Source organism: Loa loa (assembly GCF_000183805.2).
Source record: "Loa loa unplaced genomic scaffold supercont3.309, whole genome shotgun sequence".
In the NCBI taxonomy this organism is placed as follows: Eukaryota; Metazoa; Nematoda; class Chromadorea; order Rhabditida; family Onchocercidae; genus Loa; species Loa loa.
In genome coordinates this window covers 32,122-48,404 of record NW_018108489.1, presented here as the reverse complement: position 1 = coordinate 48,404, position 16,283 = coordinate 32,122, and the positions used below count along the sequence as shown (strand labels likewise).

The 16,283-nt window shown below is 32.0% G+C and overlaps 5 protein-coding genes across 5 annotated transcripts in view; 1 reads left to right on the top strand and 4 right to left on the bottom strand.

Moving 5' to 3' along the window:
- LOAG_14302 overlaps window positions 1-359 on the bottom strand; it is a gene marked incomplete at its 3' end in the record, with an annotated part of 2,650 nt that extends 2,291 nt beyond the window's left edge. The window contains exon 1 of the mRNA XM_020448789.1: window positions 274-359. Coding sequence (XP_020305160.1) covers window positions 274-319 — 46 coding nt within the window. The 5' untranslated portion in view covers window positions 320-359. The remainder of the gene's footprint in view (window positions 1-273) is intronic.
- Window positions 360-843: 484 nt separating this feature from the next.
- Window positions 844-2,100, bottom strand: LOAG_06871 (hypothetical protein; the record flags this gene model as incomplete). Its single annotated transcript, XM_003142407.1, has 4 exons — window positions 844-941; window positions 1,106-1,195; window positions 1,351-1,480; window positions 2,020-2,100. The coding sequence occupies 4 exons, from the start codon at window positions 2,098-2,100 to the stop codon at window positions 844-846; spliced, it is 399 nt and encodes a 132-aa protein (XP_003142455.1).
- Window positions 2,101-3,659: 1,559 nt separating this feature from the next.
- On the bottom strand, window positions 3,660-5,105 carry LOAG_06870 (hypothetical protein). Its single transcript, XM_003142406.2, has 3 exons — window positions 4,904-5,105; window positions 4,309-4,398; window positions 3,660-4,014 (listed from the first exon to the last, which is right to left on the bottom strand). The coding sequence occupies exons 1-3, from the start codon at window positions 5,054-5,056 to the stop codon at window positions 3,862-3,864; spliced, it is 396 nt and encodes a 131-aa protein (XP_003142454.1). The 5' UTR covers window positions 5,057-5,105; the 3' UTR covers window positions 3,660-3,861.
- A 644-nt stretch (window positions 5,106-5,749) lies between these two features.
- Window positions 5,750-11,135, bottom strand: LOAG_06869 (hypothetical protein; the record flags this gene model as incomplete). Its single annotated transcript, XM_003142405.2, has 11 exons — window positions 10,896-11,135; window positions 10,042-10,110; window positions 9,370-9,521; window positions 8,993-9,134; window positions 8,816-8,884; window positions 8,349-8,531; window positions 8,040-8,138; window positions 7,652-7,795; window positions 7,261-7,315; window positions 6,360-6,607; window positions 5,750-5,869 (listed from the first exon to the last, which is right to left on the bottom strand). Exons 1-11 carry the CDS (start codon window positions 11,028-11,030, stop codon window positions 5,750-5,752), a joined length of 1,416 nt encoding a protein of 471 aa, XP_003142453.1. The 5' UTR covers window positions 11,031-11,135.
- A 1,660-nt stretch (window positions 11,136-12,795) lies between these two features.
- On the top strand, window positions 12,796-15,093 carry LOAG_06868 (hypothetical protein). The gene is made up of 5 exons (XM_003142404.2): window positions 12,796-12,903; window positions 13,167-13,331; window positions 13,653-13,742; window positions 14,171-14,254; window positions 14,792-15,093. Exons 1-5 carry the CDS (start codon window positions 12,803-12,805, stop codon window positions 14,934-14,936), a joined length of 585 nt encoding a protein of 194 aa, XP_003142452.1. The 5' UTR covers window positions 12,796-12,802; the 3' UTR covers window positions 14,937-15,093.
- Window positions 15,094-16,283: the final 1,190 nt, after the last annotated feature.

The window sequence follows — 16,283 nt, the reverse complement described above, 5'->3', positions numbered from 1 at the left end:
CCAAAAGTTTTATCCTGGTTAAATCAAATATGCGATCTACAAAATTCTAGTAAATCCATTCCAGGTAGATATTTATAGCTTTCACAAAATCTACCACACGATTCGTCAGCGGAATGGAACTTCTCGTCTCAACTTACCATTATTAACACTTGGAACTAATCAAACAAAGACCATATCCGAAGTCGTTTCATATCGAACAAATAAATATTTAACAAGCTCCTAATCTCATTCATTTTCCCCTTGAAATAAAAACAAAGAAGAAAATTAAGCAACCTGCATTCACAAGCTCGATAGCTTCCTTCAACAATTTCATCGACATCCCAACACACTTAAACTACCTCCAATAATGGCTAACTAAATTCGGTAACATTTTAAAATCCATAAAACATAATCCACCATGACAACATATATTGGAATCATGACGAAAACAACATTATCTAACAGTAATAGGCTATAATTCACCCTCGATATGCCAGAAAATCCGAACCCAAAAGGAAACACATCTCGATATCAGTAGCGAAAGCCACCAAAAATAAATGTTACATTTTAAACCAGTGATTGTTTCAGTTGTTCATCAAGTAGCATGCATTATCACCTGCTTACTCCAGCCCAACTATTATTCGACCTACCAATATGACATTCGCTACTCCAAGTAGATAAATGGCATAACTCTCAGTAATAACAAATAAGGTATCTTCTATTTGTAAAAGATTAGTTTGCATAAGGACCATAATTAAATCAACAAATTTATTGTGATATACGAAGATTATAATGTACTTTCAAATGAAGCAGTTCTTTAAATTATTGAAATATCAGCGAAGGTCATCCAATAAATTCTATTTTTTATGCAGCATTTGAATTTGGCCCACGTTTTCTGCCTACTCCGCTAACAGCTATATTCACAAAGCGTCTGTTGTATTGAATACGACGAGCTGCTCGGCCTGAAAGCGTTAAATGAAACATACTGAAACAAGTGATCAGCACGCACAACTATGCAAAAAATACTAGCAGATATAGTCAACCAAAAAACGTTTCTAGCGCATTACTCATCAACGAAATATAAAATTTTGTAATTCAAATAGGAGAATTAGAATTAAAATCTTACCAGTCTTCTTCTTTTTCTTTTCCTGTTTCTCAACTTTCGGAGTTTGTGCTCGGACTTTTCCTGCTCGAGCTAACGAACCATGCACTTTGCCTAAACAAAATCATAGATTCCCAGCAATTTCGACTATTGAAAAGAAACATAGAGCGAGATACTAGCTAGCTTCGAAAATAAGGGGAGGAAAAAAGATGGCAACGTATCGTCATGAATAGTGCTAGAATTTTAGTGAGAGTCATAGAATGAATTACCTCCAAGAAGCCGGAATGAAACATCAATGTTTGCTTCATCACAGATTCCAAAATTCATAAGTGGTGCTTTGTCATCATCCAAAATTGTGGCACCATGCGTCAAAAGTGCGCCATCTACGTGTAATAATGTCTAAAAAATAAGAAGTAGAGGCTGTCATGGAACTGGTATTGCGTCTACAAGACTGATCATGTTAACTTATGTCATGTGTTGACTGATCATGCTAACCTTATGGAGTCTACACAGTAGATCGATAAGCCCTCGTTAATGTAATGAGAATTAATTCAAGTTTTTTTCTTTTCTTTTCATTTTCATACAATAACTGAGGCATCCATATATATCTTAACTGCTATATATCTTAATTTTAGCACAGGAAACGAAAAATCCCTTCTTCGCGACTCTCAAAAACTTTTTAAATGATTCTACATTTAGTATAACGTCCATGAGAACATTAAAATAGAGACATCAATCAAACATTGAAATGTCCATTAAAATGTCTAATCAATAATCCCTCCAAATTTCAAGAAAAAAGCCATATCACTCATTCTAGCCAGTCGCAGATCAAATCACAACATATACTCATAATAATGCCTAGCAATGAAAATAATGAAAATAACCGAACCAATTTTAAAACATCGAAAATACCTATCATCATGACAAAGAAACTGAACCTTAAGTTCGGCCACTGTAGTTGTTTCTGAAATACATATCGACCTCACTCCGTCATCGATCCCTCTCACAAAAATCTGCATTATTTGCAACTTTCTCTATTGGACAGTCCTAGCAATCAAGCAAACCTGCAAAAAAAGAGGTAAGGAGTTTCATTGCACCGGTTTCTCTCCCCAACATTAAAACGTAAAACGTATAGTAATCAGAAATAAACATCCCTGAATGATTTATCGTCTCTTTACCAAGGATCTAAAACAAATCCTGATATATGATGTGTAAGATACCGATCAACTATTTTGTATTCCAGTAGTGGCTGGCAGTACTGGTTAGCAGTACTTAGGTTATGTTGAGACAAAATAATATAGATATTAAGAAAATTTTAAGGTTAACCGAAGAACCTTTAAAGCATACCAATTTCAGAATTTTTGAGATAATCCGGCCCAAGGAGTTTCAAAATGGAATAAAATGGAATATGACCTCACAAACAGGTGACCTGATCTTACAACTCACCAGTGGAACCAGTTTTAAAACCTTTGAGAAGAGCTAACCACATACCCTTCGAAATATAACAATAGCTTCCACAATTCAACCTTTGACTGCGTAAACCACTCCCGATAATCTACAGAAATATGTCGCCTAACGTAAGCTATGGCACGACAATGGAAGTTCGCTCAAAATCTAGGTTAAGTATAACAAGCGGAAGAAGACACTAGAGCTTCCCTGAGAAACCTCAGATTTACCCCACTTATTAAATAAGTGCATCACCATATCGTAATTAGGGTACAAACTTCAAACCATTGGTCAAAAGACACCTTGTGCTACAGCGATGCGCTTTTGAGACTACATCGTTAAGTCACAGTGCAATTCGACGTGTCCATACATAATTCATCATAGCAGAGGCCCAGCACTACTAAGTCGGTATACAGGAATTAACTCTTCCGATAATCAACAAGTGGAGAAATATTATCTTCATATAATTGTGCACTAACAAACATCAGTATCTCCATGCCATTTCAGGTGTTGACTTAGAATAAAATGTCGGAAAATAAGCAATAAAAACAGAACTTCCCTCTATTTATAAGATTTGATGATCGGAATTATTTGTTATTCCATTATCACATATCACAACTTGATAATATAAATCTAGATGGTATATGATAGCTCATATGAAGGTTCATCATATAACATCAAATGATGAATGCAAAATGCAATCAAAGATAATAATGTGATCAAAAGTGATTTATGCTAATTCGTACTTAACAATAATTATATTTACAGTTATGTATAATACAAGTGATAGTAGTAATATCACTTTATAATATATATAAAATTAAACAACAATGTATTGCAAAGTACCTTCAAAATTAGAGAACAATATTTTGGAAAAACCAGAAAATTTTTATGAAGCTTACATAACAGAAATTGTTACGTAAATATTATGTTACACTTGCAGCATTATCTTGACACTATCAAAATTCCCACATCACTAGGCTGTACCCATATTAATCAGTAAGACATGACTTCTAAAAACGAAGATCACAATCAAATAATAGATGAGAAATACGGTTACTCACCGAAAATTACAAGTAATATCCAGAACTGACGTATTTGGACTTCATTAATTTTCGATTTCCTCTACAGCCAAAAAATTACTTTTTGTAATGCATTATTGAAGAGATTTGTTATCCCTGACAATACTAAATACATGATAATGAATTAACTTAATCTACTTAATCTACTTAATACACATAAATAGCTTTATGAACAAAATCGCAAACTACTTGCTTACTATGGAATAAAATAAGCCAAACTAGTGTTGAGGATTTCAAAACATATGCAAATTATCATATACTAAAGCTTTCACCGCAACCACAAGTACTCTTAATGTTTGGATTGCGAAAAACGAATTCAGAAGACAGACGATCTTCCACATAATCCATTTCACTACCTAACAACGTTAGCTGCGCTTTCGGATCAATCCACAAACGCACACCATCCTCAAAATCAACTTGGCATCAGGTTACAACCGATGAAGGCCATCATTTAAGAGAAGAAAAATTGCAGCCGAAGAAAAACTAGAAAGACTACATCCGCTCAAATCAATGGACAAATGTGCCTTACTGGCCACTCAAACACAGCATCACCTAACGTCCCATACAACTATATGCAATATACACCCCATGTCGTCGTGATAACTGTCAAGTAATTAGAACAAATGAAATTATAGAAAATTCACCCACACCCTAAATTACTGATTTAATTAAAATTGCAAGGAAGTCGTCAATACTCACCTGTACAACTTCTTCATCAAATTTTGCTTTATGTTGGGCATAATCCAATGTATACGTCAATCCATTACAACCACGTTGCCTTACGCTTATCTGCAACAAATATTTTTCATTCATCCTCCCGTAGTATGACTTTTTTCAACCTTATACTAGATAAACTAAATAACCTACGTTCGCCTGATTGAGACAACTTAAAGATCATCAAACTGCTGGATCAAAAATTTCCTCAAAATACTGGTTATTTCCTAAAATTAAATTTGCAAGTAACCGTATAAGCACTTTCGTAAAAAGCTAGAAAGGAAAGCGTCTTTTGCCTTTATTAAATTAAATTAAACTAAATTATGAGTATAACTTTTCTATAAAGACAGATGTATAGATTGCGAAAAATAACGCAAAATGATTTGTTACTCATTCTTGTATTTCATTTCCAAAAAAAATGATAGATTTCATGTCCATTACCGAACTCTTCCACGACTTCACAGTTATCCAGCTAAATCTCCAAAATATTCTTTCGGTTTACGTGAACAAACTTTCAGTATACCAGCCTTCACAATCTTTCATCGAGAATATCCAGTTGTGAAAGAAATAGAAAACATACTTTTAATGCTGCCGTTTCCGGTTGTTTGCTAAGCAAATATTTCACACGTTTCACAGCTTCAGGTGTTAACCATAATGCAACCTTCGATGGTATACCAGGACGAATTGTGCCTTTAATGACGCGAGCTGCAGTACTAGCATGTCGCGAAATCATATGCTTTGACAGCTTTTTACCCGCTTTTCGCGAAAATATTAATCTGGAATAATAAAATAATCTAGAAATAAATACATGGACTGAATAAGATGAACTGGATATGAAAAAAATTATTTTTGTAAGTTACCAGCCAAATACTATTAGCCATTATCACTCTTTTCAAATTATAAATATAAGTATAAAATTAAGCGCAAAATTAAAACAATCTGTAAACCTGGCTACGGTTAAAAAGAAGAGAAAAAGAAAAAAGAAATTCCAGAAGGAATAAAAAAATCTCTTATGAATAATATTTCCCAAGCTAACGTTTCGTAATTTGCACCACTTCCAGTTTTAGGAAAAATGAACAAATGTTATGTATAAAATAGAAGGAACCTTCATTTTGCCATTGAACAGTAATAAAAAAAAAAAGTTTATTGACATAGTTTTCATATATTACAGTTGGAAACATATATAAAAGTTAACCTATTTTCATTTTGTCAGAGAATAAATTAATGGCAGAAAACACTCTTCTACCAATAAAAAATATTAACAAACTCTTCGTTTTGATTCACTCCACGAAAAATTCAAAATATATGGTAATCAGCTCATACTCAAAATATATAGTATAATTCCTTGAGATAAAAACAGGAAAGCTGCGCATCTCGTAAGGCAAGACATTTCAGAAAAGATGATCACTTATACACAAATAAAAATTCAAAATGTTTGGAATGGAAGAAGTACTCCAACAGGCACACTGCTTCTATTTCCGTATTCATCATATTCAATGGTACACATATCAGCTGGACCCATTGCTATCAATGTTGATGGATAAAACTGCAAAAATCAGGAACTGACTACTTTTAACAATGAATAAAAAATGAATACTGATTGAAAATATAATCCTCGATGGTTAAACCAATTAATACTTCCAATGAATTACATCAAATGCTGAACAATTATTATAACGATCGATCTAGGTGTTATGTTCCATCAGGTATTTCAATATGTTGCAGCATGTTGCAACATGTCTTATATATCCCAGATGTTGGGAAATTTCAGTCGCAACGACTGATGAATTATTCAACAAATGAGTTACCAATAAAATCAAAGTGGAACCCATATGCTATATTTCAGAAATATAAACGAAGAATAAGAATGAAATGTTTGAGTCTTGACTTTCCAAGATCATTTTTAATGGAATCAATTTGATTCGTTTCGGAAATGTCTTCCGTCGCTAGTAATGAATGTAATTTTAGTTCATACTTTGCATTTACACACAAACTCTAAATATAAGAAACAAAAAAGTATAACGTAAAGCAAGTACTTGGCCATCACTCCACGGCGCGAGGCACTTGTCGCCAATTTTCCAAACCGGTGGCATCCCACTGTTCATTACTATATTACTGAAAGGTTGCTGCTGTTGTTGCTGTTGTTCGTACATTGGCCGATAAACTATATTCTGCTGATAACCAGGATTTCTAGTTCCAAAAAATACAGTTTGTTGTGGAATATTATAATCTTTATCATTTGTTGGTCCATTATCAACCACAGAAAGGCTCAATGCCGATAATTCTGTAAAGTGAATATAAATATTAACCATACCCCACCAACAATAACGACTTTATGACATGAGCGAAGTTCCGAAATTTTTGCTCCAAATATATGTCGTTGAATAACAGCATCCAAGAACAACAAATAATTTATTCTCGTCAAGAATCAGCGAAAGAAGATATTATATTGCCTTTGATGATAAGACTAAATCACCCACATCAGCTACTGCAATTCTTCTATCTCATACAGTCTAAACTTTAATACTCGAATACTCTGGAGGTCGGAAAAAATTAGTGGAAACAATACCACTCTAGAATAACGAAATTGCTCAATCACTTGAGATAACTAAACGAAAAAATAGAATTTAAAAAATTTCTCTAAACAGTAACAAATTATGTAAAACCTTTATTAGCTACTGAAACAGATTCATCGTTCGCATAATTCGGTCGAGATCCATTAATCAGCACATTTGTTGCACAATTTCGTTCGCGCCCGATCGCCAGTTAGCCTGTTTTCGATATCTATTTGAATTCGAAATTTCGATTACACGTGAGTTACTGCTGTTATCAAAAATTTGCCGGTTGCGTGATCCTACAAATTTAAAGCTGTTAGTGTGAGAAAAAACTTGTTAGCGTGAAAAAAAACTAAAATGCGAAAAATGTCCGAATAATAACCTCTCTCATTAAATTTGCCCTTTCGTGGTCGATCCATTCCTTGAATTTCGGCATCCTGCAATAATTAAACGTTTTGTAACGATTTTTCTTTACATAAATTTAATTTAAATCGGATCTTCCTAAAATGGCCACCAGTTATGATTTTGATGAAGGATAAAGCGAGGACGCAGAATCATTTATTGCTTACTGAAATGTGAATATTTCAGTAAACCGTAATAAACGTTTTAGAACATTAAAAGTTTTGCTTAGAGAGAAGATAAGGGTAAGGATAAAGAAGTTTTGAATAATCACATTTATAGATTATAAACATGAAAGGAAATAAATAAGGCTTATGATAATGGCTTATGATAATACAAAAGCATTCCACTAATCTATACAAAATCCAACTAACCTCCATGTTACTATGATATTGTTGTCCAGGAGACTCATCAGGGATGGAAACTTTCGTCTGCACAAAGTCATATAGAGTGGGAAGATTCGATGATCGATGAACCGGCGATAAATTTTTTCTGTCATCACGGATAAAACGCTGGTTCTATATTACCAAATTAGTACATTATTGATCAATATTTCTGAACCATTATACAAAAGTAATGAGAGGCATTGAACTCCAAAAAAACATCTATCCAATATTGGTGAGTAAAATGTTGAACCCCGTTCACTGCATACACCAAAAACTGATGTAGAATCGGGAAACTATCTAGTTCAAACTGAATATTATTTAATGACTTTGTCAAATTTTCGAAATAAAAACTATTAAAAGCAAGAAGAAACAAAACTGTATTTCCCATATCAGGTTTGCCTTTTGCCATCGGATCTTTCTTGTTGCTGTTGTTAGAAGAGGTCGATGCAGAATTCTCTAATGATTTCGGCTTTAACTGAAATAAAAACAACTTTACTTATGCTTCGTTCAAATCCCCTATGAAATTGAGGATGAACAAATTAAAAAACAAATGGTCTATTGACGATTATGACAACGTCATTCAGCGGGAATTTTCATTCGCGTTAATACCAGCATCAGTATCCGACTGAGAACGAAGGAACATGAATTCTTTAGTTTATTTCTTTTTTCATATTATATAAGTTACCTGACTTCGAGCAAATTTCTTTATAGCATTATTTTCGACAACCTGCTCAATTTGAGCTTTTCTAGCAGCATTGAAATCATCACTACGCTCATCAGTCATTCTTTTGTTTAATCCATTGATTATATCATTGGCTCGAAACATCTTATTATTGGCATTAACCGGAAGAGATGACTGTGACAATCGCTGAAGAAAAAGGGCTGGAGTTCGAAAAATCACGAACCTAAGATTGTAAAATTATGAAATGAAGGCAAAAATGTAAAAAAAAGGAGAATAAGTTCCACATGGCTAGGTTTTAAATGTCCGTTACATCCCATACTTTTCACAACTCAAGTCAGAGAATACAGGTAAATAGCTATGCTATTCACACTTACAAAAGACTGATTTCTTTTTTGTGATTGCACTATATAGGCCAGATAGTTGCTGAAAATTTGCAAAACAATAATTTCGAACAATTAACAATTTTTCACCTGTTTGGAAAATTGAACCCATTTCGGTGCATTGCTTTCAGTGGTTCGTACTAGTTTCTGTCGCCAGTTCTGAGAAAATTTAACTATTTTTATAAATTTATGAATTGACAGAAAATTTTACAATGCAAAAATTTATTTCAAACATTTTTACTGCTGCATGAGAAAAATATAAGAAACCCTTTCCATATTCCATTTCTCGACCATCTTTTCAACATGGCCACCTAATACTTGACAGTTAGTTCCATTGATTAGCAACATTCCATTTTCGATTGGAATTTTCCCAATCAAACAAACTTTTGTGCCCGGTGGCGTTTCTGCGCTGAAAATTTTAATAGGAAAAAAGGGGAAAAAAATCACTAGAAAAAGGAGATAAAACAAAACAAGAACAATCAATTTTTGAGAGATTCGATCTTTCGTTACATAAGTTCTTGCTGTCTGTTTTAAGGACAATGAATTACGCTAATATCTAAGCATCAATCTCCCAAATATCGAAACGAATTCAGAATAGATATAATAAAATCCCGCATCAGATTACAATATTTCAGAGAGCGTACTTCAACTTTGGTATAGGCTGAAACAGCAATGCATGAATGCTGGAAAAACCATCACTTAGTTTAATCTTGATAAGACCATCCGTATGCGTTACTTCACTATACTTTGAATATGAAACATTGCGTTGCTTTACAATTTGAACGACTAGAGGTCCCTGAAGAGAACATGATAATTTTGCGCATATAATATGAGATTCTCGTATAATATGAGATTCTGAATTTATTCATAATATTCACCATAATTATTAAATGGTTAGGTTGAGAAGATCTTCTGGTCCTTACTGGATTACTTTTAACAATGACTAAGTATCAAAGTACGAAGATGTATTTCCAGCACACCATATAGTCGACCAACCCTTGAGTTTTCAGTTATCTCGCTAACCATCAATACTGAAATCTACCTACTGCTGATCTTTTACCAATAAAAACGTCACCAGCCAATACTGTAATTATACTAACGTTGGCTGGTGACACACTGGGATGAAAGTAAAATGAGAGTTTACTGAGAATTTACTGTGCAATGTAAAATATAAGCTGTAATCGTGCGTTCATCGTGTTCATGAACGAAGTGTGGAAAAAAATTTTGCGAAACTTTGAAAAAATATTGAAGAAAACTGAAATAGCAAAATAATACAAGTATCAAGTAGGCCACACATTCATATAAACTTAACGTACCTTGAATTCACCTAATTGTTTGTCGATACGGTCTGAAAGCAACGGGAAAGCATATTCACGTATATCAGCCTGAAATTTTGCTTTTCGATGATATCATCCAAAACTTTTATATTATATTAGTAAACCATTCATTAGTTAGAATTAACTAGAAAGTGAAGCTTAAAATAAGCATTTAATTAACAATTGGCATTTATTGTAGTGTGCTAGGTGAAGCGAATTTAAGAATAACTACGTATTTGTAATAATTCTTTTAGCAAGAAAAAATATAAATAGAAAGAATACGAAAAATGTCACTTATACTTCTATACCTAGGAGATGAAATTTCCAAAATGGTTAAAAGTCCATTCGAAATGAGGAATCTCCTGGTTAATATTGCTCAAATTATAACCACATGAACCTATTATAATAGTTTGACATGTGGGATATGTAAATGAGCGTAATTTCATCTAAAAGGAAAGGAATGGATATCTGGATAGGTAATTACCACTTGAACTAACATGAAATAATAACTGCAAACTAAACTTAAAAAATTAATTAAAATGTGCAAATTTCACAAGTACTAGCTAAAAAAAAAGAAAAAAAAAGACGCAAAATTGTTCGCGAATTAATTAGTAACTGTATAGGTGTAACAATATCAAATATATTACATATACCTTCTTTCTTATAAGATATATTCATCAGATTAATACCTTTTGCATTATATTTTATGTTATATATTATATTATATCACAATTTTTTAATTCCTTTCTCTTTCATTAAGCAACTTTAAAACTATTGGGGAATTAATTAGTATTTGAAAAAAAAAAAGGATATATGAGATGAGAGATGAATGTAAATTAAAAAAGCAAGCTTACATCAAGAAGTTGTTTCTTCAACTGATTAACATCCTGTATTCGTGAAATTGGTTCACCAATAAAATCACTCAATTGTTTTCCTTTAATTGGCCATCCCTCACATACCAAAAGTTCTTCCAATGCATCACCGCTCATCGATTACTAAATGTTACATATTTCGATTACATCAAAATACAACAACCATACAAGTGGAAATTCCCATTTAAATACATATAAATAAAAAGTTACCAAATACGCTCGCATAGAAAATAAAAAGTTTGGTTAAAATCTGAATTACTAGATATATAATTAAATTAAATACTTTTTTAAGTGAATATTCCTAACATATTTCAAATATGGCAACATATAACTTTAATAATAATAATAATAATCATAATAATAGCAGTAATAATGATATTCACAAAACGGATAATACAATTAATGTAAATTATACTTTACCGGATTCACTGATTTTTGACATGCATTATAGGAGTGATATTATGGATAATAATCCGATTAGCTATGATTTAATTTATGTTAACAAATAAATACAGATGAAATAGTGTAAGAATAAAAAATACCGGTAGACCAATTTAAAACTTTTGCAAAAATCCGTTACAGTTTTTGTATATGAATCTATAAAAAGAAAAAAAGCACAATTATTGTATGCATAATTTTTTCTTGCATGAATAAAACGGAAAAGATGTGATGAAATAAGGAATTATCAAAAATTCAGGATGATAACAATTCAGGAAATTTAAATTCGAAAATAACATGGGAAGTATATAAAATATAACACTGATATAAGAGAAGCACAACACCAACCGTTTTTTGAAATACTAATAAGATGAAATTAAAATATAAGTCATGAAATCATATATTATATTTAAAAATATGCCCAATCAATTACTGCCATAACCGGACCGGAACAGAATATTGAATAATCGAGTGAATTGAAAGCACGGAACGGAAAGGAAACAATTTTCACAGCTATTCATTTCGTTAGTAATGCTGTAATGTTTTGTTTTGAAAATTCAACAAATTAACGAAATATGCAAAAAATCATTAATAGTATACCGAAATTAAATTTCGGTTCCAAATTAATTTGTCCCGAATTGAATAACTATGGGAAAGTCGCACTGAATTGATTGTTTTGATCCGGTTCAATTTACCGGAAAAATATTGGCATCAATAATTTATCCTGTTAAATAACATTTTTCGCATCCTGAACATGAACCTACCACAGATAACTATTTCCCTGATCCGGTTGATTATGAATTACTCTATGATCATTGTACGTAGCATTATTGTTTACAGACTTTCATTCATATCCTTTTGCCTGTAACAGTTAGATTTTATCAAATTTTACCAGACGAATTAATTTTTTACTCTCATTCCCTTCTTGCATTCATCATCAGTAACATGCTATTTCGTCTTTTTTTTTCATTCTTTGTTGTTTCTTTACATTTCGTACTATTTTAAGTAATAGCTTATTTACTGCTCCGCTAATTCTCAATGTTCAAACTTATCGCTACTTTTAACCATTCCCTAAATCTAACTGGGATAATAGTCGGAATGAATTGAGACTTTCCGGAATGAGCAATGTTATTCCATGGTCATACGGTTAGAATTTCCGGAATAGGTTAATTCATGTCCAGATAATGGTAAAGAGTTTAATGCTTGAATAGTATGGGTTTCATGAACGATTTTCACACATGGGCCATGCCATGGTGATTTACTGGATTTATTCTTTAGTGATCGGAATTGTAAATTACATTTATAGATAGTTTTCATATATGGCTAGACCGTTATATGATTTACGTTGAACTGAATTAAGTCTTATATTTGAAGACTAGTTATGTACTTGAAATCTGTTCAACTGTCAATGAATTTATCATCTGTTTTTATGTTACATATATCATTTTAGGATGAAGGCGGATGCAAAAAAGAAATTGGTGAAAAAAGCAACAAAACTAATCAATACTGAAAATGCTATTGATGGTACCAAACGTTTTGAAAATATTTCAAGGTTATTTTTCCATACTTTTTTTCTTCTGTTCAATAAATTAACATTAGTTATTTTCGGATGTTTTTCTTTTTCTTAATGGATAATTTGGCATAAATGATCCTTTTTTTCGGAATGAATTTTAAAAAGTCTTGAAGATACAAAAGTTTGACTTACTCTTATTCTTGATTTATTTTTAATGGAAATGATGGAATATTTTACTTCCATTTGGCATCATTTGCTATTTTTTCTTCTGCTAACTAATTAGTTGATTAGTTATTTTTCAGTGAAAAGGTTCATTTTGCCTTTTCATGGGGCACACATTTGAGTGACGAGGAATTTGAATGGGTTTTCCAGTTGTTCGTAATTAATATGCGTACAATGTATCAGATCTCTCAATGGGGCTATGATGAAGTAAGCAAAAAGCAAGAACTTCGGGCAACTACATCAAGGTATTTATTTTTAGGATGCTATCTATAGGAAAATTTATGAAATCAAAAAATATAACTTTATAAAAATTGAATGAAAGAGATGGGTTGATTGTTTCCGGATCATATGTTATTGCTTTATTATTGCTTAATTGGCTTAAACTGATTACCGTATTGATCAACGTAGCATTCTTATATTTTGGAAAAATAATATGAAACGTATTGAACTTGCATGGGATAAAACTTATTATCATCGTTAACTTTGTCATTCTATATTACCGTCTTAAATTTTATCATTTTTTATTCATTAGTAAACAAAATCTCAGATGGAAGTACTGTTTACAGATATATCATTGCGAAGAATGAAGATAAAAAACCGATCGCTTATTTGCACTATCGTTTTGATATTGATTTCGATTCAGCTGTATTATATTGGTTAGTCAATGTTTAACGTTCGTTACAAGAATGATTAAATATATCACATACCATTATATCACATACTAATTCCAGTATTACTAATACTTTTTTGTTATGTTACGATTAGGTGAGGTGAAGTGAGGTAGTAATGTTATCAATAGAGAGATAACGGTAATGCAATTGATAATGAACGATATTGAAAGTTTTATGTAAGCTCAAACATTATTGCCCCTTATTATTCAGCTGATTCTCTAAGCTAAATTTATGGCTTAGTTATATTGTTAACTTTGGAAATTCACCGCTAGGCGTACTAAGAAGCAGGTTGGGATGTCGTATATGTCAGTTACTGTGCCTGCGATCTTAACTTTTCAAAAATTAAATTCAAAAGTCCTTTTCTATTATTTGTGATGGAACTTTCTGTTGTATCCGGAACCTTTTTATTTCAGTTATGAAATACAGGTAGAGGACAAATATCAGGTTAAAGGTATTGGATCGGCTCTCTTATCTATTGCCGAATGTCTTGGAAAGAAGTAATTTTCATCATTTTATGTGGTCCAACACTTTCTCTTTTTTTACACGATGAGAAGCGGAAAGAAAGCAAGGGGTGTAGTGTATCAGTGAACACTGATACTAAAAGTTGGATGTGTTTGTGCTGGATTCAAAATTATGGAAATTCCAAAAAACTTCAGAGAGTTTTCGTAATTAAATTTTTGTTAGCATTGTAATAGGTTTTTTGCACTCAAGCTCCTCAGTAGATCATTAGTTCTCAGAGCTTGTCAATTCTTACATAATGAAGATGGCAATATTTTGGTGGCAGATACCTGCCTGGAATAAGTGGTAGTAACCCTTAGCCTTTTAATAGCATTAAAAGCAAGTTACCGAACACCACATGTTTTTGGATGGCATCTGATTTGATTTTCAGTTATGTTTTATCGTCTTATGCCATTCTAAGTTGGTGAACTAGTATTAACTTTAGCCTGGGCAATTAGTTATCAAATTTAAGTTTTGCAATAATAGATGGTAATGAAAATTATATCCTGGTTATCTAGAATGCCGGATAATTACAGGATGTCAATGGACAAATTGATGGCTACAGTGTTCGCATTTAATGGGAATTCGCTTGCATTCTTTCACAAGAATGGCTTTAGTGTTGATTCATCATGTCCGGACGCTGGTGATTACCTGATTTTATCAAAGCCGTTATCTGATTGACGATCTCAACCGATGTAGTTATAATTTCACTTAAAAAAAATCATTTATTTCATATTTTATGTGTACATAATCCTTGTTCTTGTTTTATTATAAACATAATTGACTGTCAGTTGGAAGGAAAGAACAGATTCCCACAAATTTAATACAAGTTTAACATTTTGTTACAATTTAGATAAAAAAGCAGTAATTTTGAGCCCTAATTATAGAGCACCTGAAAAAAAGGTACTTCTATCTATGTATAAATATACGTTGAAAATGCACAACTATTCAATGAATTGCTAAAATATAGTATGTACACATAGAAATGGCATAACTGTGCAATCAGTTATTGAGAAAAAAAAATATATATATATAAAATATTAGATAATCGTAAGATTGTCCTCTTCCGATTCCTTGTTCCAAAAATAAATACTGATAGCGAAAACAAAAGGTAGAGAAGTTCCTGGTAGAAATGACAGCTGACCTTCTAATAACAATGTTTAAAATGGGTTCAAGATTTACTAACATAGTATGCAAGTATAAAGATTGAGTTGTCAGATATTTAGACGGATTAAATTAAGTTATTATATTTCATTCATTGGTGAGATCGTACCCTGTTTAGACTAAGTTTTAGTGCCAGTATTTAATGCTTTTTGAACTGTGAAATTTATTGTATTCAGTGAGGTTTGGATATGTTCAAGTCATTTTTTTTAATGTTTGCTCATGTTTTTATTTTGTTTTGAATGCATGAATATTGTTTATCTTTGTTCCTAATAGTAAATTCAAATAACAATAGTGTTTCTGCTTGTCTATCTTTTTCCCTATCTTCAATTTAACTAGAATCCGATGCAAAATTACTACTTAGGAATTAATCCATCTGAAATATCAATTTATATGAGATTCACAAATATGACAAAATGCAAAACAGTTTAATTTTGCTTATTAAAAAATTATTTAGCACCTAATGCTTTCCCTTCTTTATAATCATTTTTGCTGGTCTCTTCAGATTGTCGAAATATTTGAGGATTGGCATACATTTAAAAACATACCAAAAAAGAAAAAAAGAAAAAGTCCTATCTATCCAATAAAGGAAACATCAACATCGTAAGTGCTGATTACAACTTGAGAGATTATTAACTGATATAAGATAACATCATTATATTACTATGTCATTAAACTAAAGATACGGTAGACAATATGGTGGTTTTTATAATGTATTGCAAAATTTTTGAATTTTAATTCTGCGATGCATTCTGTCACATTGCATACAAACATACTGAATACACATCGACATACACACACACACACACACACACACACACACACACACACACACACACACACACACACACACACACACACACACAC